This window comes from Numenius arquata, chromosome 1 (assembly GCF_964106895.1).
Source record: "Numenius arquata chromosome 1, bNumArq3.hap1.1, whole genome shotgun sequence".
Classification (NCBI taxonomy): Eukaryota; Metazoa; Chordata; class Aves; order Charadriiformes; family Scolopacidae; genus Numenius; species Numenius arquata.
The window spans coordinates 76,840,833-76,864,383 of NC_133576.1; the positions used below are offsets into that span (position 1 = coordinate 76,840,833).

Genomic DNA, 23,551 nt, shown 5'->3' on the forward strand with positions numbered 1-23,551 from the left:
TGATTTGAAGATTAGAATCAGAATCAGAATCGTAGTGGTTGGAAGGGACCTCAGAGATCATCGAGTCCAACCAACATTAAAAAAACAAAAAAACAAAAAAAAAAAACCAAAAAAAAAACCCACCACAAACAAAACCACCACCCACCACCTGAACACACAACAACAACAACCAAACCAAAAACCATCACCCACCCACACAGCACCCCACCACAAACCAGTAATCTTGGACACTAGAGCATGCCCTGAAGAACCATGTCTACACGTTTCTTAAATACCTCCAGGGATGGTGACTCCACCACCTCCCTGGGCAGCCCATTCCAATGCCTGATAACCCTTTCAGTAAAGAAATGTTTCCTAATATCCAACCTGAACTTCCCCTGGCGCAACTTGAAGCCATTACCCCTTGTCCTATCATCTGTGACTTGGGAGAAGAGACCGACCCCCGTCTCTCTACAGCCTCCTTTCAGGTACTTGTACAGAACAATAAGGTCTCCCCTCAGTCTCCTCTTCCCCAGACTGAACAACCCCAGCTCCCTCAGCCTCTCCTCATAAGACTTGTGCTCCAGACCCCTCACCAGCTTCGTTGCCCTTCTCTGGACCCGCTCCAGCACCTCAATGTCCCTCTTGTGGTAGGGGGCCCAAAACTGGACACAGTACTCGAGGTGGGGTCTCACCAGTGCCGAGTACAGGGGGACGATCACCTCTCGGTCCCTACTTGCCACACTGTTCTTGATACAGGCCAGGATGCTGTTGGCCTTCTTAGCCACCTGGGCACACTGCCGGCTCATGTTCAGCCGACAGTCGACCAACACCCCCAGGTCCTTTTCTGCCAGGCAGCTCTCCAGCCACTCAGCCACTCTGCCACTCAGCCACTCAGCCACTCCAGCCACTCAGCCACTCTGCCCCAATTACTGATGACATGAGTAAATAATATCCTGAAGAAAGGATCTGAATAGACTATGTGACTGTCTTTAGTCCTTTGTGGGATGCCGAGACAGGCCAGCCACCCAGACTTTTCTCCTATGATCTTATACTTCTTCACCAAGAAGTATATTTGCAGTTTTCTTCACAGGGGCTGTTTTCACACCTGCCTTTTGCTCAGACCTCCCCTGAATTACTGGGAGCACTGTTTTGCAACTCTTGAATTGCAGACCAATTTTTCTTAAGTAGCTATCTCAGGGTCTCTAGAAATAACATTTTGGCCTTGTGGTAAAGCATCTATTTAAAGATAACTGTATGCAAATAAAAGAGGACTGATTTTGAGTTTTAATTTCACTGATGATGATATCAGTTGATACATTTCTGGCTTTTAACTACTTAATTGCCTGGTTTTCTGAATATTTCAGTGTCTTTACAGCACTGAAAGCAAAATTTTCAGCACTTCACAGCACATCAGAGTGAAATCTGATTCTTTTTGCCCGAACACCTTACGCTTCCCAGGAAAAGGCTCTGTTGAGTTCTGCGCACGCCCAGAGGTGCCACTGTCTGAGCTCAGCTGAATAATGAGATGTTTGTCTCCAACCTTAAACGTGTAAAGACTCACAAAGAAGTAACCTTTCCCCGAGCCTAAAACCCAGGCCTCTCAGACAGAGGCCCATGTGTGAAATAGGTGGAGGAATGTCTGAGCTAAATTTAGCATGCGAAAAATGCGTCTTCTTTGTCTTTGTGTCCTTGTAAAATAGTTCTCCAGATGTGAAAAGCAAACACACTGCTACCACCCATAAGCAAATACCTTTAAATCCGCGTGCACCCTGTGTGCCTTTATCACCCTGAGCTCCTGACGGGCCAAGTTCTCCTCTGATTCCCTTGATACCTGGTCTTCCTTTTAGGCCAGTCATGCCTTTGAAACCATCAACGCCAGGTGAACCTCTTGAGCCTTTAAAGAAAGAAGGGGAAGAGAACTGTTAGCTCACTCAGCTTTCTGCAAACTAAGTAAATGTTGAGCAGCAACGCATGTCTAAAATGGTATGAAAACTTCAATGCAGCACTACCCATTTTTGGTTGCCTTGATGCCTAGGGCAATCTGCAGCTCTAGATCAGGCACCGAAGCTCTCTGAGAGGTAAACAAGAGCAGGGGTACACTGAATTGCCTCAACTGGCCAAGAGGAGATCCTGTAGAAATGATCAGAACTTAGCGTCTCCTGAAAGATCAGTTCAACTCCTCTCCTACAGATAAGCTAGAGAAAGTTATCTTGTTCCACACAAGGTTTTTAGTGGGCCTGTTCTTCTACATGTAGAGATACAAATCTTGGGTCTAGGACTGGCTGGTCTTTTCTCACCGAATGTTCCCATACTCCTCTTTTCAAAACATGAGGATGCTGTTTTATATGGGTCATGCTAACAAGCAGATCTTCATTCCTCTCAAATAAGAGCCAACCAGTACTCCAGAGCTGTCCTAGGAAAAAAAAGTCCTATCTTTCCAACTGGTGAAATTGCAACATGCGTTTTTAAACATGCAACCCCCTCTTTGTGTTTAACTTGCTTCACATGGAGTTGAATCCTGTTGAAACTCCCTGTATGATGTAGACAATTTGCATTATACATAGCGTTTTCGTGGCTGGCAAGTGAGAATCTTGCCTTCTCTATATGTAATATTATGCTGGTAAAAGTCAACATCAAGGTCTTGTGTCTGGAATTTCTCAGTATGCAACTGCCAGCTTCAAAAAACTTTAAAACAAAGGTTTGGGGAAACATCTCTTTAATTTCACTGAGAGCCAGTGGGGCAGGGACAAGGGAAAGACTTTTGGAGAGAGAAAAGAGTAAATACTGCATACTTTATAAAAGGAGAGATAAAACAGCCATTGTCCCTCCAAATAGGGCTGCATGTCACAAGCTAGCTTTTTGCCAAGCACAACACAGGGGAAAACAGACAGTGATTTTGGAATATATTAGGCCTGTGACCCTAATTCGTCTGTTTTAAACGGAGGTAGCCCAGCAGAGAAAGTATCCTGTTCATCTCAGCACAGAACAGCTTTAAGCAACACTACTTTTTTCAAAGCAGTTCTCCAAAGCTCACCTTTATCTCCTGGAAAGCCATCCATTCCGCTTATGCCAGGGGGACCAGTCACGCCAGGTGTACCTTGTAATCCAGGGTAACCTGCATCACCTTTGTCACCAGACAGACCTTTCAGGCCCACAGGGCCAGGAAAACCTTGCTCACCATCATCTCCCCTAGCACCAGGTGGACCTGCCAAGTGAACATACAAATAGGGAGATTAAAAAGTTTTTGGACATACATGATGATTTCATACAAGGTAGCTCAAGAGGAAGAAAAATGTTATCCTACCCAGCTTCATGTCAGTGGGGGAAAATTAGGATTTTTCTCAGCAAAGAAATGCAGAAATAGTTATAAAGACAAAGCAGCTCATCAATGCAAACCAGTCCCACTGCCACCTCGGTTCTGTACCCACTCCCAACAGGACCTTCCCCTCCTCTTTAATTTAAGAATTAAGCCCCTTTTCTATAAGACTACTCCCATTTGGTAGCTCCCTTCTCACAGTCTGCCACCAGCAAGCTCTGACCTGGCTTGCTAGGTGGCTAGAGAAGGAAAAGAAGCAGCTCTGCCTGGAGGATGATCATCACCCCTACTTCCCACCTGTGATACCAACACAACTTGCTATCACAGTGTCTGCACTGTTACTGTAATTTCCCTGGCAGGGAATTAAAGCATGACAAGTGCCACAATCCCATGCTTAACTTTCTGCTGTGGAAACCATACAGTTGCCCTGCCACAGAGAACTGGCAGGAGGAGTGACACAAGACAGCAACACTTCCTCACCAAGAGGTCCTTGAGAGCCAGGCCCACCAGCTGGCCCAGGGTTTCCTGGTGGCCCTGGGAATCCACGTGTTCCTGGTGTTCCCGGCAATCCCATCAAACCAGGGAGACCTTGTGGCCCCGGATCTCCTTTGGATCCTGGCAAACCTGGGTTACCATCCGCTCCTAAAATACCATAATCATGCATTAGAGAGCATAAGTATCTAGACAATTGATTACTACATATCACTTCTGCATATGCACTAGTCTTTCAGGGTATGTTTTTCCTCTGAAAATTCAGTGAGAACAGGAAAAGCAAATTAAAAGACTGCTCATTATTTTAAAAATAATTGGCATTGCCAGTAGTGATCTCAATAGTTGCATCAGAAAGGTTGACTGGTTCTTTCAAATCAATGGAAGCAATTTGGCACCAGGTGTATATAGATGGAACAGGTCTCTTCCACTTTTAACTCCAATAATTCCGTATTTCCTGATCTCTCTCTTTATCACGTAAATCTTTGTAACAATCAAATTAAGCAGCTGACTGAGCCACTGAAACAATGCTCTGTATCTTTTCTAAAATGTGATAGGCAGGGATGGGAGCATTTAAAACAGATGGTGGGTTCTGGTTTTATGTTATTCAGAAATTTTCAAGTGAGTTCGTTACAAGGCATTGTTATAAGATTCATACAAATTCAAAAAGGCCCCGATTCTACATGACTTAGTGCACTGGGTGAAAATTTACATGTTGATGATGTAAGAGCAAAGGGGGTGTCAAGATTTAAAGGGCAATCCCTGCTTTGCATTCAGATTACAGAAGCAGCAGCGTACAAGACCTCAAAAGTACATGGCACTTAAAATCCAGGCCCAGTGGATCCGCTTCTCTTTATTCAGCTTTTACATCAGTGTAGGTCCATTGGCTTGACTAGCTAAGTGTGCTTTATAACTGAGGTCACGTGAGTTCTCAACAACAGAATATAGGCTTTAGTTCTCTGTTCTGAGGCTCTAGTAGTTTAAGTGGCATAAATGATATAAAGGAATCACTAGCCACTTTATATAAAACTAAAAAGCCATGACATAGCAAAATTCACATGCTTTTTTTTTGAGCCGTTCTTTCAGAACTGTAAAATAAATCAAGAACAGACAAACTAGTAATGCTTTTCCTTTTCACTGTACTTATTTTTTATTATTACTGAAAACTCAGTTCTACAGAAATGCTTAGAAGGAAGGAATAAAGCCAGGTTTGTTTTCTTCTTTTTCTTTTCAATCCATGTTTTACCTTGAATTTCTTCCCCTTTTCAAAGGTGTTAGTGACGTTTTTTGCCTTTTCTCAAACTTGCCAAGCGCCACAGAGCTGCCTTCATCCCTTTCCTTCACTCTGGGGTTCTACCAAAGGTAAAACCAGCTCTCCTCACTTCAAATAACTCACGTAAGATGATGCTCTTCTTTTTTTTTTTTTTTTTTTGTATTGAAAATCATGAGGAGAGTCTCCAAAACAGGTTCCTGTGACATACCACCTTGTTTTGAGCTAGCCCCACAATTACTACTCCTTTCTCACTTCCACAACAGTGCAAGGGGGTAATCAGCAGGCCTATATTTAACTATGTGTCCAAATGCTACTGAAACTGTGTAACAGGGAATGCTCGATTCCCATATGCGCTTTTGAAGGTCCTCCACGGAATTCAAAGAGTGACAGTGTCAGATTTTGTAGAGACACTGTGGTTTTCTCTGTTTTCTACACAGACTTCAGCCTGTTTTTTAAACACTGTGAAACAATGAAATAAAATGAACACCCTAAAGTCATGAATAAGTACATAATGTTATCTTTTCCTTGTTCCTGCATGCCCAAAGACTGACGAGGTAAAATGGATTATAAACATTTACTAAACACTATGTCCTCTTAGTTAAAACTTACAAATTCTGCTCTAGTGCAATTTGCTATTCTGCAAAGCCATGTATTATCCAACCATCTTCTGGTGTGGGAAACAATCTCAGTATTATTCAGTATGTAGATGAAAAGTCCTGAAAAGTCCTGAAATATTATCCTGAAAAGTCAGGATAATAACTACATCACCATTCCCTTAACTACAGTGGGAAAAATTAACAGCACATCTGAAGACAACAGTTTCTCTGGTGCCCTATTGTAGCTGATTTCATGTAGTGCGATGTGAAGGAGTGCTGGTCATAAGCAACAGATCTCCAGAAGGTGTTTGGAGGAGCCAGGCACATCGGTAAAGAGGTAGTTGGGGAAGGGATGGGAGATCATCAGGCACTGAGATTTGATGCTAGGGTCACCAGCATCTCCAACGTGTCCTAACTACTCACATTTTTATGATTTGGCTACATTTAAATCACACTCTTACTCAAGCATTTCTTTATTTGAAGTAGCTGTTACCTCTGATTCCCGGTATTCCTTGGTCTCCTGGCATGCCTTTCAACCCCGGGAAGCCGGGGAGTCCAGCATCCCCTCGGGAACCTGCTGCTGCTCCTAAAACGTCACCAGGAAAGCCCTTCTGTCCTGCTGCTCCCGGAGCACCGGATTTTCCTGTAAGGCCTGGGTGTCCCTGCAGTCCAGGTAGACCGTTTGGGCCCCTGTCTCCCCTGGGCCCAGTAAAACCTATAAATAAAACAAGGAGTAGACATCACAGGGCTCACTGCAAATGTTGGAGTTCAAATCCTAGATCCACCATCGCAATGCCTTTTATATTATTGTAATTTCCCCTAGTTCTTAGAAGAAACCTGTAGAATCAAACAAAGTATTATATATATGTTTTTAAACCATGTAGCATTTATAAGAACATTTGACCAAATGTGGATATTGGTAGAACTTACAGGTGACCCCTCAAGATACCCAGTGTCTTGGGTGATAAAAGATCCACAGCTGCAAGCACAGTTACTTCTGTGCAACTATTTTGACATAGTTATTGCAGCATTTTATAAACATCTTATTCTGTAAGGGCAAAAAACCAGTTCCTGCACACGAAAACCTGGTTTGATATGCAGCAGGGGTAACACATTACAGGGATAAATGAGGAGTGAATGCATACTGGTAAACTGGGGAGACCTGGGGGACTTGCCCAGATGGGTCATTGCTGTTGCTATTCCCCACACATCTCAAGGGGCCAAGGCCAGTCACATCATGCTCTTGATGAAGGAGCACCACCATCCCTGTCTTCCACCCTGTTGGTGAATGACTGGGAGGGCACAAGCCCCCATTACCACAAATGACAGGGGAAAGCCTTCTTGTGGACTAGGAAACTGGACCTGGACTGGAAGTTAAGTCTTCGGACTGGTGAAAGACAGTATGGAAGGCTGCAGAAAATTGGTCTGAGTGGCCTGGGAACCATATGTTATGGTAGCTTTAATTTAGCATTTAGAGTACTCTGCAGGTCCACGGTCCTGCCTTACGCTGCATAGAGCTATGTTTTATGATGCTTCCCTTGCCTGTTGACCAGGTCATGCATCAACTCTTCTTTTGCTTTCTCTTTTGCTACTACAGATGCTGTAGATGAGCCTAGAGAATACTTCCAGGTTGTGTGTTGCCTTAGGGTGAAGCAGGACCTGGGCACTGGATTTGGGAAAGTTTGCAGGAGTTTGGTGTCTCTGACGATTTAACACTTGGAAAACAGATAGATGGAGAGAATTTCTAAAGAGCTCCTAAATTAAGTTGCATCAATGGCTTCTGAATTGTGCTACACAATAAAATCAGCACCCATTTCTCTAACCTGTTCAGCCCACCGGGAAGTGGTAGTTTCTTGCAGTAACTCTTGCTGGACTGACTGATAAAATATGAAAAATAAGTTCAGGCACTCAACACTTGCAAACACAGCTGCCTATGGGCAAGGAGAGTAGCTAGTACTCTGCCTTTGACAAGTCCGGTGTAATTTATCCTAATGCTGGAAAGAGTTAAATACAAATACTAATACTAGCATTTTCTTCCTTTCTGATCATCATTCTGAGTATATTCCATTCGGAATCTGAAATACCTTGCTATTGAATCTCTGTATTTCTATGTGAACTTCATGAATTTTTACTGTCACATTTATAGTTTTGCACTATAAAGCAGATTTTAAAAGGTTGGGGTCTTTGTTACTTTCCAGCATTATAGAAGTTGGAGAAAATCCTTTTGGATTTGAAAAGTAGCAGTTTTGTATAACAGTTTCTTGTTTGAACATGGAACGGCAGAGAAATGAAAATGTATCTGGAATCAAGTTCTTGTGTTTCAGTGAGAGCAGTAAAGAGTTTGAAAATTAAGAATGACTAATTATTTCAAGATACCTGGAGGACCTGGGAATCCTTCCCGACCTGGATCACCTCGTGTACCATTTAGCCCTGGGTATCCCATTGGACCTGGATCACCTGGGAATCCTCTTGCACCTTTTGCACCTAAATTACATAAAAGAAAGTAAGAAAGTGTGATCTGAACAAACAAAACAGAAATGTGCATATAATGTAAGAAAAGGTAGTGGTAAATATCATCATGATGTGTTTCTGGATGCAAAGATGAAACTTTTAAAAAAAATTTTATGGGACTATAGTGTAGCTTTTTAGCAGTACTCAAGATCGCAAGACATGGACCGAAAATCTAGGCTAAGTGCCCTTACGAACATGGTTTAACCTGACTTAAAGACTAATGATATGGAGACTACTAGGGTGAAAACAATTAGTCTCATAGACTTTTGGAGACACTTAATATTTTGTAAATTAAGGCTTTTAGCTTAAGGTCAAAAGGCAATGTCAAAGAACACTCAACAGAAATGGGCACAAATGAGATGCTGTAGTAGGAACAGATTTTTCCCTTTCTTGCTAAACTGATCACAGAACAAGAGCAAACTGGTTTAGATAACCACGAAATAGAAATGTAAGGCTAAAGGTTAGATCTAATCATCCTAGAAACTGAATGCAAATTAACTAGCCTACTTGCTATATTTGTAACAGTACAGGTCTATAGCTTCAATAGTAAAAGACGAGCTGTGCCCTGAAAAAGTGTTCCTCTGGCACCAAACTCATGTTCATATGGAGTTACCTCCAGATCTCACTTCTTTGTGATGTAGTATTTGACATTTGGGTAAGGGAAAATATTACTGTTTCTTAACATTTCGAAACCTGCAAGCATTTTGTAGGATTCTTTTGTTAAGTTTATAATATTTTTTTTTCCGTGCAGTAGTTTTATTACATGACTCTAAGTCATTGTATTCCAAGGCTTTTTTTTTTGTAAAGTTCTTTGAAAATAACTCCTGTGGAACAGTTTGTTTCCCTACCCTCCCCAGCTCCTTGAACTCTTTAAGTTTCCAGCTCAGGCTTGAAGGTCAACAACATGCTTTAACATTTTAAGTGTTGTTGCTTAGCATCACCATGAATTACAACTGATTTATTTATTACATCAAAAGCAAGTTTCTCTCCACCTCTAACTATGACAAACCAAGGAAAATATCACTTGAATTTTGACACTTTTTTCCACTTTAGTTTTCTGAATTTCCATTATTTAACCATGTTTTTTTGCAGTTTTAGCTGTTTTTTGTGAAGGGGAGAAGGAAACCTTTAAAAAGACCGCAAAGAAGGTGCGCATAAACAGCCAATGCAGTGTGAATAGCATTTTCCCAGTGCCATACAGGACTATTATTCTCTCCCTTATATGAACAAAAACTTCTCAGAAAGCAATTAAAAGGAAAAATCCTAGGCTTTCAGGTCTCTCTGAAAAATTCTAATGTGCCTCTTACCCAAATAACATCTTAGTCTTGTTTCCCATCTATAATAACTGGCGTTCATTCATTCTGTTCAGCATTGCACTAATTAAAAAGCCGTTTAGAGAAAGAAGGCAGCGGATGGAGAATGCAACCACTGCTTACCACATGTTTCAGTAACTCATTATGCACTGTTAGCTGGTGTTAACATGTTGCGCCAAGCAGTAATAAGAAAAAGTTTTTATTTTAGACCAATGTTTAGTTTGCAAGTGCTTTAGCTGTACGTTTGAAATGGAAACCAACAAATTTTATTCAACAGCGATCATGTAGGTCTTGAGACTGAGTAGCCAGGATGTAACTTAGCGGGGGCTGTGTATGTTGCCAGGAATTTCAAAGGAGCACAAGAACATGAGGCTATGAGACTAAAAAGATGACTCCTTGTTTTGTACTGGGTGTCATCAGCACCTAGGACACAGAGACCTGATTGTCTATAGCAGAGCTCCATCCTGGCTGAAAAAACTTTAAGCAGACAATGAAAACAGTTTAAAGGAGGTGTTGGTGCTTTTGTGTCAATCTGGAGAGTGTGGGCAAGAATGATGGTCCAGGAAACTAGATTGACAGAGCTATGGCAACAAGAAGCTGCGAAAAGTTGTAAAATGTGTCCTGTTCCTCCTGGGTTTCCAGCTCCAGAACTGCCTCAGGTTGAAAGGTGGCTACGAACAGAGTTCTGCACTGGGCTCAGCAAGGGGCCTTTTCCAGATTTTGGAGGGAAGGCATGCAAAACAATCCTTAAAATTACTAAAACATATAAACTGACAAAGACAGAGAAAGATTTGGTAAAGAGCTAACTAAGAGTACAAAATATAAAACACAAGAAAGCAGCATCACTTGTGTTACAGCAGTCTTACAGCTAGGAGTTAAATCTGACTGTATTTGCTGAAAGAAAAACATTCAAGATCATATGAATGAAAGAATAAAAAAAAATCATCAAACTCAGAAAAAAAATTTAAAATGTGGCAAAGAAAACAACCTTCAGAAGCATTGATCCTAATGACAAACTAAGGCATTAGGACTAAGGAAATAAAGGTCAGAGATACACATCATCTTTCAAGAGAGATAAAATGTTCCCTTTTAGGATCCATTAGTCTGTGATAAATCAATCCATCAATCCATGCATGCCATAATAAACCTTGTGCTAGAAAAAAAAAAAAGCTTGACCTTAAAATTCATAGCCCAGATCTCTGATCATGGCTAAATCACAGAGGGCACAGGAAACAGGTGCATCAATAATTCTACAGTTCCCAAAGTCTGAAGGGCCCAGTTATGGGTTTTTTTTCAGAACATTTACCAGCTGGCGATAAGAAGGATTTACTGAAAAACAGCTTTATTGCTTACACTGCAAGTACATGAGCTTATAGGAACTACCAGTGCTGGTCAGATGTTCCCTCTTCAAGGTCAACTGTTATGACCATTCAGCACATCTTGTCGGTGTTTCTCTCAATTCCATCTCACAGAGTCCTTCAGACCCTGTCCCCACCTCCTTTTCCTCTTCCTTTTGGAAAGAGGTAGGGTTGTCTCAGTGCTGGGAAGGCTCAGGATCACCAGATGGTCCCTCTGGGCTAGGGTGGACCAGCTCTGCAAGGAAGGCATGCATGGCTACAGACAGCCAACTGCATTGCATCAGACAACCTGGCCCATTACACTGAGCCCTGTTAAAGAGTTTAGGGTCAGTCTTGCTGAAGGCGCTCTGTATATCACACGAAGAGGAATAATTAAAAGGATCTGCCACAGTCCTCCATTGCAACTTTTTATCACCCTGCTCTCAGAGGACAGGATTTTCCTTGTGAGGTGTCCAGTCAGCTCTGAGAGACCTTGGTGTACTCTCTACCAACAAACTTGCAGACTCTCTCTGTAAACTCTCCCTTACTTGCATGTGGAGAATAGCAAATGAGCTGTCCTTTCTGTCTTCTGTTTCATGGCTGATGCTCATTAGCAAAGGCAGAATTAGCTCAGGAACGGTGCAGCCACTTGGGCTGCACGCTGGTTAGGTCTCTCTGCCAGCCTCAAGTTAATGCTGTCCTCCATTGTCATTTCTAAAACTCGCTGCCTGCTAAGGCTCAGCTTTAATCAACCTGGCAAGATCTCCCTCAAAACATAGTATATGTGGGAAACAAAGGTGAAGGCAAAACATTACCTGTGGCTCCTGGCAGTCCTGGCCTACCTTGGGATCCCTTTGGTGGCCTCACGCAGCCTGCACCTGCAAACAAAGAGGGTTAGTCACACCATACGTGCTCATGTACTGCCTCTCTGAATTTCACTGAATTTTTTTTTAGAGTTGGAAGGGACCATATAGATCATCTAGTCCAACTCCCCTGCTGAAGCAGGATTGCTTAGAGAATGCTGCCCAGAACTGCGTCCAGGCGGGTCTTGAAAATCTCCAAAGAAGGGGACTCCACAACCTCCCTGGGCAGCCTGTTCCAGGGCTCTGTCACCCTCACCGTGAAGAAATTATTTCTCATATTCGAGTGGAACTTCCTATGTTCAAACTTGTGCCCGTTGCCCCTCGTCCTGTCACTGGCAACCACTGAAAAGAGTCTGGTTCCTTCCTCCTTCAACCCACCGTTGAGATACTTATAGGCTCTCATCAGCTCTGCACCTGCAGCTGAGACAACTTCATTAAAGCAGGTGAATGAAATTAACAGGCAAACCCCTAGTTTAAAAAAAGTTTTATTTTTCATTAAAAAAAATAATAATTGGTCATGGGTGGTATTTTCAGGGGGGCACTCACACTGAACTCCACCCAAGAGCTGTTCTGCCTGTTTTACAGGGGCTATGGTGGCTGCTCCAGTTGGACCAGCATGGGAAGGGTAGTCCAACCTCATGGATAACTGTATTTTTCAGAGTAAGAAAGACACTTTGTTTCCCTGTGGGTAATTTATACCCCTGAAGCAATCAAGTCAACCTTTTGTACAAATGAAGGGGTTTTTTCATTACATGTCAAATTGCATGGAAAATCTTTACTCAAAGTTCTTTAAAAAAAGTTGCTTAAATTTACTAGGGCACCTAATTTCAGGGACTGTTGTTATAGTTTCTATGGAAATAATTATTTTGTCACAATAAACACTCAGGAGTGATGAAATAAGGAATTTCTGAATTGCAGAGCTAAAACTGCAATAATTTTAGAATATGTTCAATCGGATTAAATTACTTTAGAGCTACATACAGTATAGGCGTGGTTATTTGTGATCTGAACTTCAAATAGTTTAAAATCCAGAGCATCCAAAGCAGTCATCAGAAACAAAGTATCAAGCCATAAGAGCAGCATAAGACTAAATATTAAAATATATTCAAGCCATTTGTACGTAGAGTACCTGACCATATGGGCTCGGTTCCTTCTCCTCTAGAAAAGTCTTCAGTGACCTGCCCACAGTCTACAAGCAAGGAATGGGAAAAGACGGTTATCATTTCAAAGAGAAAAATTGTAAAATGCTCTCAATTTTAACCAAACTGTCTCTTACAACATCAGGTAATGTATTTTTTAATGTATATTTTAATGTATTTTTAAATGTATTTTTTAATGTATTATGCATATGCAATACATACTTAATGTATTATAATACAAACTAATTGCTCTAACATACTGGAACTCTCTATTCATATATTTATTAGATCCAGGACTGAAACATAACCCTGTCAGAGTCAGGAGGCTGCGTGTTCCATGCACTGTGTAGGCTTGGCAGGTGCCTGCTCTGGCTTGAATATTCTGCCAGGCATCTCGAAGTCGAGCAATAAAACTCTGAGCTTAAGCTCTTCTGAATGTAACCCTGGCATTCTTATGCTGGAAGGGTCTCGGAAAGGTGCAGAGATACTATAGAGAGCTCTGAAGGATGGATACGTGATTTTCTCTGGTCAATTAAAAGATCATGTTGAATGGGGAAAACCAGAGAAATCCACTTGTGAGTACTTCAATGGCAGGACATTGCTCCAGCTTCTCGGAACCTAAAAGATGTTACTTGCTGGGAGTAACACATTCATTCATGAGGTTTCAACACCTGACATGAAACTACTGGGATTTCTGAAGTATTTCATTCTTTAAGGTTTCTGGACAACTAACACAAGCAATCCGTTTTTAAGCAAAAAACACCCCATCAAATGCTACCTTTTCAACAGTGGTGCTGTACAGATGCTGCACTCAATTCAGTGTTGATCCCCCATGGCTTTGATGTAAGATGGAGTGATGTCTCTTACCTAGTTGGCCAGGCTCTCCTGGCACACCGGGCAGACCTGGAGATCCCGGGTTTCCATCTTGTCCACGGTCACCTGGAGGACCCCGGTACCCTTTTGGACCAGGAAATCCTTCACCTGGCAGGCCTGCTTCTCCTGGAAAGCCCTTTGGACCTAATTCACCTGGGTAACCAGGATCGCCGGGGAAACCTCTGATACCATCACCCTGTGGGAATTGAATGGAGGTGGTCATTCCTGCCTTTGCTGAGAAACAAACAAAACTCAGATGGTTGAACTACTCTCATGAATAACATCTTATAGGCAGCAATTCCTCAGGTGTTGCATCCCAGCTCTTTAAATCAACACTGGAAGTAAAATATGTTTGAAATAATCTGACTTTAATTTAGACCCCATGGCAGAAAAGGCATGAGAGAAGCCCCCTTAGAGGGAGCATTCCCCTAAAAATGTTGGCCTATGAACAGCACTTGGACACTATCAATCACTGGTGTGGAGAAGCTTACTGCCCCTTCTGAAAAGCTGTAAGGTGGGTTTTGGGGAAACCACATGCATCACTAGAGATATTTTGGTGTAGCACTTACTTCTGAGACCTTGAGAAAAGCTGGCATAAAATTGCACCTGAATGGGCAGATTTTTTCTTTTTCTGTTCCTCTAGTGATATTTCTACAGTATTGAATCAACATCTTACGAACATCATAAGAAAACGTTTCCAACCTCAGAAGTAATAGAAAGTACCATCTTTACTGGTAATAAAACCCACTGTGGTCCAAATTGGCCGATATGGCTCTGGCTCATCTTCAAATACGATGTAAAAGTATCCCTGTGGTCCAAACCAGCATTTACAATTGGCGAGATGAATCCCAGTTGCAAGGTGTTTACCTTTTCCTTTTACCTACAGAGTAGCTTAGAAAATTATCTGAGACTACGTTATCTAACTTATAGACAGCTACAGTTAGATGAGGTGTGATCAAGCATATATATGAGGACAGAACCTACATTTTGAGGATGTAAAGTTGTAGTATATTTTGCTTCTCCTTAATTCAGTCATAACAAAGCTGTTGAAGTTCAGTCACACAGGATCTCTCTCAGACAATGCTAGGAGTCACTAATAAACCACTAATTATCACAAACTAAGCAAGCTGGCCTAAATGGGTTATACACTACTATTTACTTGTTTAAATAAAATGGAAATGACAGTGAAAGATTTTTCTAAAAACTCTGAGAGTAAAACTGATGTTTGATATTTCAATACCCAGCAAAGCCAGTCTAGTTGTGCATCGTTATCTCTGAAAAAAGGACAGCCTGGTGATCATAACCCCGAAGAATTAAATGTATTAGTAATTGACTGTGGTGGAAATGGTTTAGCTGCATTTGCTACTTACTGGAAGGCCAGGCTGTCCCGGTAAGCCATCTAATCCATCTCTGCCTGGGAAGCCATCTTCACCTCTGATACCAGGCAGCCCAGGATCTCCTCGGATTCCTTTGGTGCCTAAAGAAGACCTTTCATTTTGAGACCGATCTTTCATGAAAGGCATAAATAATTGCAAAATACATGAGATGAATTTTTATTCTACCTTTAGTAGTTATGTGTAAAGAATCTCCCTTTTCTCCTTTTGGTCCAGGAAATCCATGTTGACCTGAAAATCCCTGGTGTTACAGACATTAAAAAAAAAAGAAACAGAACCACTTAAGAATTCGTGCTTCCACTGTCCTTAAAAAAAAGAGACTCCTTAAATTTTACTTCTTTCCTGTTACTTTCTGTGAATGATTTCCTCTTCAGTAAACCCATTTTTGTGCCTGAATCTTTATTACTATTCTCTAACTAGGATCAAGATCTATGTTGCATGGTAGGGGAACTTCTGCATGAGGATGGCATCAGGAGAGCTGTGGATTTCCACGAGCTCAAGCCCTGCAGATGACTGCAGTGGTAGAACCGCATTGGAGAAAACCTGGTAAATTACTCAGTGTTAGACACTAAAGAAATTGCTGTAAGCAATTTTTTGGCACCATGGAAACAAAACTCAGTTAAATTGACCTGCAATTCTTCCTGCCCACCACTACAAAAGAGCCTTGTAGCTGGCAGTGGACTGTGATTCACAAGACTGTTGTCGGGCTGAAAAGTAGCACCATCTTCATTTACCAGAGACAAGAACTTGGGCACAGACCTGCCCCAAACCGCAGATCTGTAGGAAAGGTTTTAGTTAGAAGTGAGAGCTGGAGGTGCCTGGTCCAGCCCACCAATCGCAGCTACAGCAGGTCGCTCAGTGCCTTTTGCCTAGTCAGGCTTTGAATATCTCCAAGGAGGGAGATTTCCTCTCTTGCAAAGGCAAACTGTGGTGAAGATAAAGACCAGCCTTTGGCATTGCTGGTCCTTTGGTATAATGCAGAATTCTCCTCCTGAACAGCCCATCTGAAAGTGGCATTGCTAGCTTCTGGCCAAGAGCCTTTCAGTCACAGGACCGAAGCCACGGTAGGTGCCAAGGCCCAGAGGTTACATATTCATTTACCATTGATCCTTTTACGCCAAATAGCTTTAGTTCTGAATAATTACATTTGCACTCACTAAAATATACACGTTGCAGGTTAGGTTTTCCCTAGCCTCTTCTTACTGAATTCCAGGGTAGACACTGAATGAAAGACCTGATGCATCTATTTCTTTGTTTAAAATACTCCTGTTCCATACATTTTTTTAATAGGATGCCTTTTATGTCACTGCCTTTTCTTGACATTCCCCAAGATTTTCTTGGGAGAAAAGTATGTGTGGAAACTGTATCTCAGCTGCAGGTCATCTCCAGAATACAGGTTCACGCTTCTGTAAGTGTAAAGTGGGAGATCAAATTCAAGTACAAGAATCCTTCTGCTTTACTCAGTCATATTTGCAAACTGCATTTTAATGGTCAGCAAAGCCACATCTATCACCACTGTAACGATGTTTCTTTTGGACATCGCTTTTTGCATGCGAAAAGAAATCTCAGAAACTTAATATAACGCTGAACTATTTCACTGACTATATAACTGCAGAAATCTTCAGCAATAACACTGCATTAATAGTATGATGTTCACTTTGCTATTTTTGGTTTTCAAGGTTTAGATGCTGTGTATGATGCAATTTAGCACACAAGTGTTTTCAAAATGTTTTACAGCTGTTTCTAATTTCTTTCTCTGCACAGAAAAAAATACCCTTTGCTTGGGATAAAATTTTATTTTCATTAAACTGATATAGATCTGATATAGACTAAGTATATTTGTTGTCCTTATATGTAACTTGTTAAACATGCTCAAAGAATTATGGGGCCACTTCTGCCTCAGAATATGGACCAAGAATATTTAAGCTAAATGGTTTCACTTTGCATTTGTTGCAGACAAAAAGCTGAGATAAAGTCAGCATTTTGCTGCTGAGTGATATTTTGCCATGCTATGCTATGTTTGTCTATGTCTATACTACTGGCTGTTCTATAGTAACTTAAGTTCTGGGATGAAGATATTGAAATTCTTAATTTCAAAGGCAAAAAACCTTGCAGAACTTGCAAAATTTTAACTGAAGTTTCAACATTAAACTTTTTGAAAATATTTCTGTCAATTTTTTCATGACTTCTAGAAAGTACAGCTTTTGATAAAAGTATTTCGAATTTTCAGCAAAAAAATCTTTTTTTCAGCTTTTTTTGACAGCCACAGTCAAGTTAAAATTTATTTTATTTAAATTCTAAAAATTTACAAACTTAAGTGAGTTGTAAGTTTGGTTTTTTGACGTATAGAAGAGCCTAAAGCACTAACTAAAACCATTATGTTTGCTCTGACATCGCTGCATAAACAAACCAGTTTTGGGTCAGCTTTACAAGAATTTTATTCTTAAATCTTGAGAGATGTGGCTTCCTGAGGTCAGTTTTGACTGTGAGGAACCATGATGCAGTTGCCATACGACGTAGTACAGCACTTTTAAGTGTAAATAACAAGCAAGCAGCCATAAGTAAAGCCCTTTTCTCGGGGTTATTGAGTGGTAGTTTTTAGGAAGACAATGCATTGTAAATGAGAACCTTAAATTTCATCAGTTTGACGTATGCATCTTATTAGCAACAACTTTAAGGAACTACTGGAATTGTTACCCTTCTAGATGGTCAGATCATACTCAGTACTGCAGATGCTTTAAAGGGGTCTGCTTTGTTTAAATGGGAAGTGGACTTTGGATTATGTGGAACACTTTTGCTCTTCTCAAAACATCCTATTTCCACCTCCATCCTAGCATTTTTTGACTTTCAGTATTTTGTAGATAGCAATCTGAAAGCTACTGAAATGGCACAGAAAGTAACTTTTCCTCTTTTTTCCAGGGAGAATAGCTTCATTATTTTTTTCTAGTAGGCATATAAAACTATGCAATAAAGAAGTAAGTATCTCACTTTTGGTCCAGGGTAGCCAGGAATACCATGTGGTCCTTGATCACCAGGTTCTCCTTTCCTCCCAGGCTGGCCAGGGATTCCTGGAAAGCCAGGAGGGCCACGGGTGCCAGTAGGGCCCCTTCTGAATTCATCACCCACAAGGCATTTACTACAATCGCCTTCTTCGCCTAAGGAAAGGATTGGAAAGAGAAGAAAGAATTCTCTGTCACAACAAATAGATGTTCAGCTGTATCCATTTTATATATAGACTTGATAATACTTGAGTAGTTTCTTTAAGTACTTGATAAAAGTTTTGGATTTTTCCTTACAAGAAACTAACACAATGCTTCCTTGTGTTAGCCCCAGATCAATTTAATCTGTCCCCGAGCATAATAAACTCAGACTGGATACAATGGGATCTTTACACAATGCATAACAGGAGATCATCTATTGAGTTATCCATTATAACCTACCTTTAGGTCCTTTTTGTCCTCTTGGCCCAGGGAAACCTTGCAAGCCAAATCTACCTGGTGTCCCCTCCTGTCCTTTTAATCCAAAGAGAGAACCTAGAAGTTTAATTAAATAAAAATATAAATTAATCTACTGTAGATTTACTTTTCTTCTCTTTCCTCCCTATTCCTTCCAGCTGTACTACATCTGCTCTTTTCTGTTTCCCTAATGTCACTTGCTGTCTAGCCCAGCCTGTTGTAATCTACCCCCTGTTCTCTTCCTCTTTCCCTCTTCTCGCATCTTCCCACATCCCTTCTCAGCAACATGTAGCAGATGATCCTTGCCATTCTTTGCTGTCTCTCACCCTGAATTCCTTTGCTCCCCTCTCTCAGTACAACCTACACTGCAGTACCACAGACCTCCTGCTCTAGATCACCTCCTTAACCTCTTTTTCTCCACTCCTGCTCCTGCACTGCAGTGTGGTGCTTTTCACAGGGGCACAGCACAATCTCAGTCAGAAGTGGCCTCTGGAGGCCACCTGGTCCAAGCCCCTGCTCAAAGCAGGGCCAACCTCAAAGTTACAGCAACTTGCTCAGGGCCTTGCCCAGCTGAGTACCAAATATCTCCAAAGATGGAGAGTCTACAACCTCTTTGGGCAGCCTGTTCTAGTGTCTGACCACTCTCATGGCGAAAAATGTTTTCCTAATATCTGAGCAGAACTTCCATTGTTGCAGCTCGTGACCATTGCTTCTTGCCCTGTTGCTGTGCCCCTTAGGGAACCATCTGGTTCCTTTTTCCCCATGATGTCCCCAGAGGTAGAGGAAGATATCAATAAGATTCCTCTTAGCTTTCTCTTTTCCAGGATAAGGAAGAAATCCAGCTCTCTCAGACACTCCTTAACACCCATACGTCATATGCTCCAGACCCATAATCATCTTGATCCCCATATCCCTCCCCCAGCCCAAAACAGATCTTTTCTTTCAAATGTTGCCAGGAATGTCTAAAAACCATGTAAACATTTCCTTTGTTGAAGGGCTTACAACATTTCTCCCCTGTGCGTCCTCCCTGCCACCCATTTTGGTTCATTCCTTCAATCTACTTTCTCACTTTGCCTTGCCAACAGCTATCTTAAAAATAAGCAAAGATGTTCCTGTGAGTTCATCTCTCTCCATGCACTTACCAGGGGCTCCAGCAGGACCAGGTGGACCACGGAGTCCTGGTATGCCCTGCTTACCCGGGAACCCAGGTGGGCCCGCCTGATAAGAGGGAGATCCTGTTTCACCTTTTTCACCTTTTGGTCCCATTTCTCCAGGTAAGCCTGGCTTATCCCCATCCGCTGAAAGAGAAACAAGGAAGAAGTTCAGAACAATTTCTTAACAATGCCCCTCAAAGAGCTGTAATGTAGCAGAAGGGAAAGTTCCTGCAATTGCATCTAGCAGGTGAGGAAAAACGGAGATATTTAGCATAGAGCAAAAATGGTAACTACACTTTTCACTTGAGTGAATCAATAGCAGTTACTGAAGCAAGGCTCCGTCATCATCTCTACTTCAGTTGTTTTGCCAGAGCCCCATCGAGGCTGAAGCAAAATGCTCCTCTCCGTTTTTTCCCCCACAGTTAGTTATCTACCATGCTGCACTGCATATTCCACGGTCTGCACGTATACTTCCCCTACCCCAACCCTGTACCAGTTGAAACTTGCTATAAAGTTAAGCTGTTGGAACATGTGTTGCTGGGATATTACCATCAGAGAATCCAGGAAAACCAGGCAGCCCACGATCTCCCTCCTCTCCTGGGTCTCCCTGAAGTCCAGAAACACCTGGAAAGCCTGGATCACCTCTTGCACCTGAAAGACACCCACGGTTCCACAAAACACGTTAACTGTGATGCTCTTTGTGATCCATAAATGCTGACTTGTGAAATACTGCAGATTGATCAGTTCTTAAAAAGTAAAAATGAGGAACTTCAAGGGCTTCAGAAAACTAGAATTTACAGTCGTTTTGTAAAGGCAGCTGTAGAAATGCAAAACCCTGCTACCTCATGTTGCCTCAGCCTGAATAAAGAAACATATCTGAGAGATATCTGTAAAGCCCAAATACCTGGGAGCTGAGCATGGCCTGTGACAGGAATGGTATGGAGCCACCAAGCCCGGGAAGAGGCAGAATATCTCTCAGCTCTTACTAATATGCTGCTAGAGCTACTTTGCTCTTGGGAAGCACAGAAGACCACCTCTCTGAGGAGAGCCCCTCCTTTTTCCTACAAGAAGCTCCCACTACAACAGATGTATGATATGTGAACTTTCCTCTGCTCCCCAGCACAAAAAGCATCTGCCTGGGCCCAGCTATTGCCTGCAGAAAGTCCTGTCCTTTTGTCAAAGGTCAATGATACCAGAGGACATATGGTGTGTCCAGCCCCCTGCCTGCTTCCTCCTCTCTGTATGCAGTTTCTCCTGCTCCTAAAAGCCTGGCACGGTATTTGGGGTGATTTGAACAATGCTTTGGGCCTCTTGCCCCCTTTCTCTGAGAGGAAGGGAACCATTCATTGTTAGGCTCTGTTAGGCTCTCTTTCAACAAGACCAATAAACTCAATGGCGTGAGGGCACAGGCTGGGGCAATGGCACACAATCATCCTTGCTGCTTGCTGGCACATTCCCTGGAATAGTTTTGGCCTTGGCAAACTGATATCACCTTCTCTGTGTTTCTAGTCTGGCCAGCCAGAGCCACCACGGCTCTTCAGGACAGCTGACAGTGGGTGCTACAAGCCTAGTGAAAAGGCCATAAAGGAAGTTTGTCAATCTAAAAAAGGAACAAAAAAAAATCCCTTTCTATTCCTCAAGACTTTTTTTAATGTTGTCCTGGTTTGAGGTAAAACAGAACTAATTTTCTGTTCAGTAATTTTTCCTTTTTAGCTGGGCCTCTTCTAACTAACTAAACTCTGAAATTAACAGCATATTGTTCAGAAACTGCTCACTCTCACAGTGATAAGACCTGATAATACCCAGGAATGGTATGCAGAGAGGCCCTTGCTTATGCTTATTGCTATAACAACCAAGGTCAGGTAAATTTGTCATTTGCCCCATTGGAGGGTCGGAAGGGGAAAAGCGTAGAGGGGTCACACCTGTGGGGAGGAGTGGACAGGACAGGTGACCCAAAACTGACCAACAGGGTATTCCATCCCATCTGCATCATGCTCAGTATAAAAGCTGAGGGAACAAAGGGTCATCTCTCTTCCTTCAATGGCCGACGTCTGAGGAGGACCCTGTCTGTTCGTCTGCCTTTGATCCCGATCCGAGCAATCCTGACTCCAGATCCGGAATGCAGCTCCTGTCCATCACCGAGTCCAGCCTGGGACTTTCCCCTGTGCCTGCTGGTGACGTGATCATCACACTGGGAGCTTGATACGGTTTTGTATATACTGTATACTTTTTTTTTTTTTACTTTTTTTTTTTGTTATTTATTTTATTTATTATTTCATCATTTATTAATATTTTCGTTAAAGTAGTTTAGTTTTTTTCTAAACTTATAAATCTCTTTAATCTCTTCCTCTCCTCTCTTTTCCTTAGAGGGGGGAGGGAGGGGCCATCTGTCATTCTGATTGGTCAATCTGGTCAAAACCACGACAAATGTTTTGAGGAATTTTGGGTTTTTTTTTCTTCTTTCTAAGTATTAGATTATAAGAACGGTCTCTGCTGTGCTGCCATTGCTGCATTTTATCCAGAGTCTCTGAAACAGGACGCAGAAGGCAGACTCTCTCATTCTTCCTTTCACTGGACAACAGTCACACACTTTTTTGCTTGTTTCTTCCCTACAGACACAGGAATGCATGGATGCCTTTTGTATAGCAATCCAGCTTCAGCAGCAGAGACAAAGAAGCCACCTGCCTGCAAAAAGGTGATTAGGGCACTCTTTCAGAAGGCAATTATACCTTCTGGAACAGTTCAGCAAACCACAGTTTCTTAAGGAGTTGATTTCTCAGAATTCCATGCTTTTGATCTATGTAGAAGGTAGTAAAATGCAGCTGAGATAAGCAATCTAAGCAAAGATGACATACCTTTCCTTGGGATGCGGGAAGGAAAATAGGAATCTGCTCCTGGAGGACCCATCTCGCCTTGCTCCCCCTGTTAACAGAAGTTGAAGTATAGCATCTAATCACATTATTCTAGAGAATTTCTTTTGAAAAGGAAAGGTACATCCGTGAAACACAAAGAAACAATCTTTGAAAAGCGCTGAGGTAACTTCTAAGAAATCTCAGAGATTTCAAGTTAACAAACCACATAACCGATTCCGCAATGACAACAAACACAATTGTCATTATATGACAGAAAAGAAAAGAAAGCAAAATGACACCTGATTTATTGCTTCTAGCAAATGAAAGTAAAGCAGTACCTTGCTTCCCCTAGGACCGTAGCCACCTGGTGGACCATCAAATCCTGGAAAACCCTGTAATACACACAAAAATAATTGACTTTTCCTTTATCAGAAAGAGAATAAAATTATCTGGGGGCTGCCTTCCTCTGATGTTAGTGTGAAAACTATGCAACAGCGCTGAGCAGTTTGTCTCCCTGGGTGTAGGAATTTGGGTAGTACCATTGTGTTCCATCTCTTGGACCAAGCTTAACTCCCACCAAAGGCCAGAAGGACCTGCTGTGGTGCAGGCTCTGTCACCCTTGTCAGTGGTGCCAATGGAAGGACCACCTACACTCACACCGTCCCATGGAAGCTGCAGGGTGGGGGAGGAGAAAGGGCCGCTGTGCCAATTGACCCTGAGACACGTGGGCCAGGCAGCCAGAACACACCAACCTTGTTGCAAGAAGGCTAAATGAGTCTGAACCACTACGAGTGGACATATTTTCACTGGAATGCAAACGGCGAGCAGCGAAATAGCACTGAAGTGCACGGGTCCTTTTTTGCTGTTTTCCAGGTGGCTAGAGCCTGTTTGGCTAAAGAAGCCTTCCGTGGCTGAATAAAAACTCAGGATCAGCTCTGAAGGCACCTTCATCCACCTCTCCCACCCCAGGGCATGCCATATCCTATGGAAAATTTTCCATCCCT

At 42.1% G+C, this 23,551-nt stretch overlaps 1 protein-coding gene across 1 annotated transcript in view; it reads right to left on the reverse strand.

Annotated features, from left to right (window-relative positions):
• COL4A2 (collagen type IV alpha 2 chain) overlaps positions 1 to 23,551 on the reverse strand; it is a 109,791-nt gene that overhangs the window by 18,646 nt on the left and 67,594 nt on the right. The window contains exons 15-30 of the mRNA XM_074149615.1: positions 22,886 to 22,939; positions 22,551 to 22,617; positions 20,245 to 20,346; positions 19,684 to 19,839; positions 18,527 to 18,619; positions 18,075 to 18,241; positions 15,255 to 15,327; positions 15,063 to 15,169; positions 13,687 to 13,888; positions 12,810 to 12,869; positions 11,633 to 11,695; positions 8,033 to 8,140; positions 6,150 to 6,371; positions 3,779 to 3,940; positions 3,017 to 3,187; positions 1,733 to 1,876 (exon numbers count right to left, since the gene is read on the reverse strand). Coding sequence (XP_074005716.1) covers positions 1,733 to 1,876; positions 3,017 to 3,187; positions 3,779 to 3,940; positions 6,150 to 6,371; positions 8,033 to 8,140; positions 11,633 to 11,695; positions 12,810 to 12,869; positions 13,687 to 13,888; positions 15,063 to 15,169; positions 15,255 to 15,327; positions 18,075 to 18,241; positions 18,527 to 18,619; positions 19,684 to 19,839; positions 20,245 to 20,346; positions 22,551 to 22,617; positions 22,886 to 22,939 — 1,951 coding nt within the window. The remainder of the gene's footprint in view (positions 1 to 1,732; positions 1,877 to 3,016; positions 3,188 to 3,778; positions 3,941 to 6,149; positions 6,372 to 8,032; positions 8,141 to 11,632; positions 11,696 to 12,809; positions 12,870 to 13,686; positions 13,889 to 15,062; positions 15,170 to 15,254; positions 15,328 to 18,074; positions 18,242 to 18,526; positions 18,620 to 19,683; positions 19,840 to 20,244; positions 20,347 to 22,550; positions 22,618 to 22,885; positions 22,940 to 23,551) is intronic.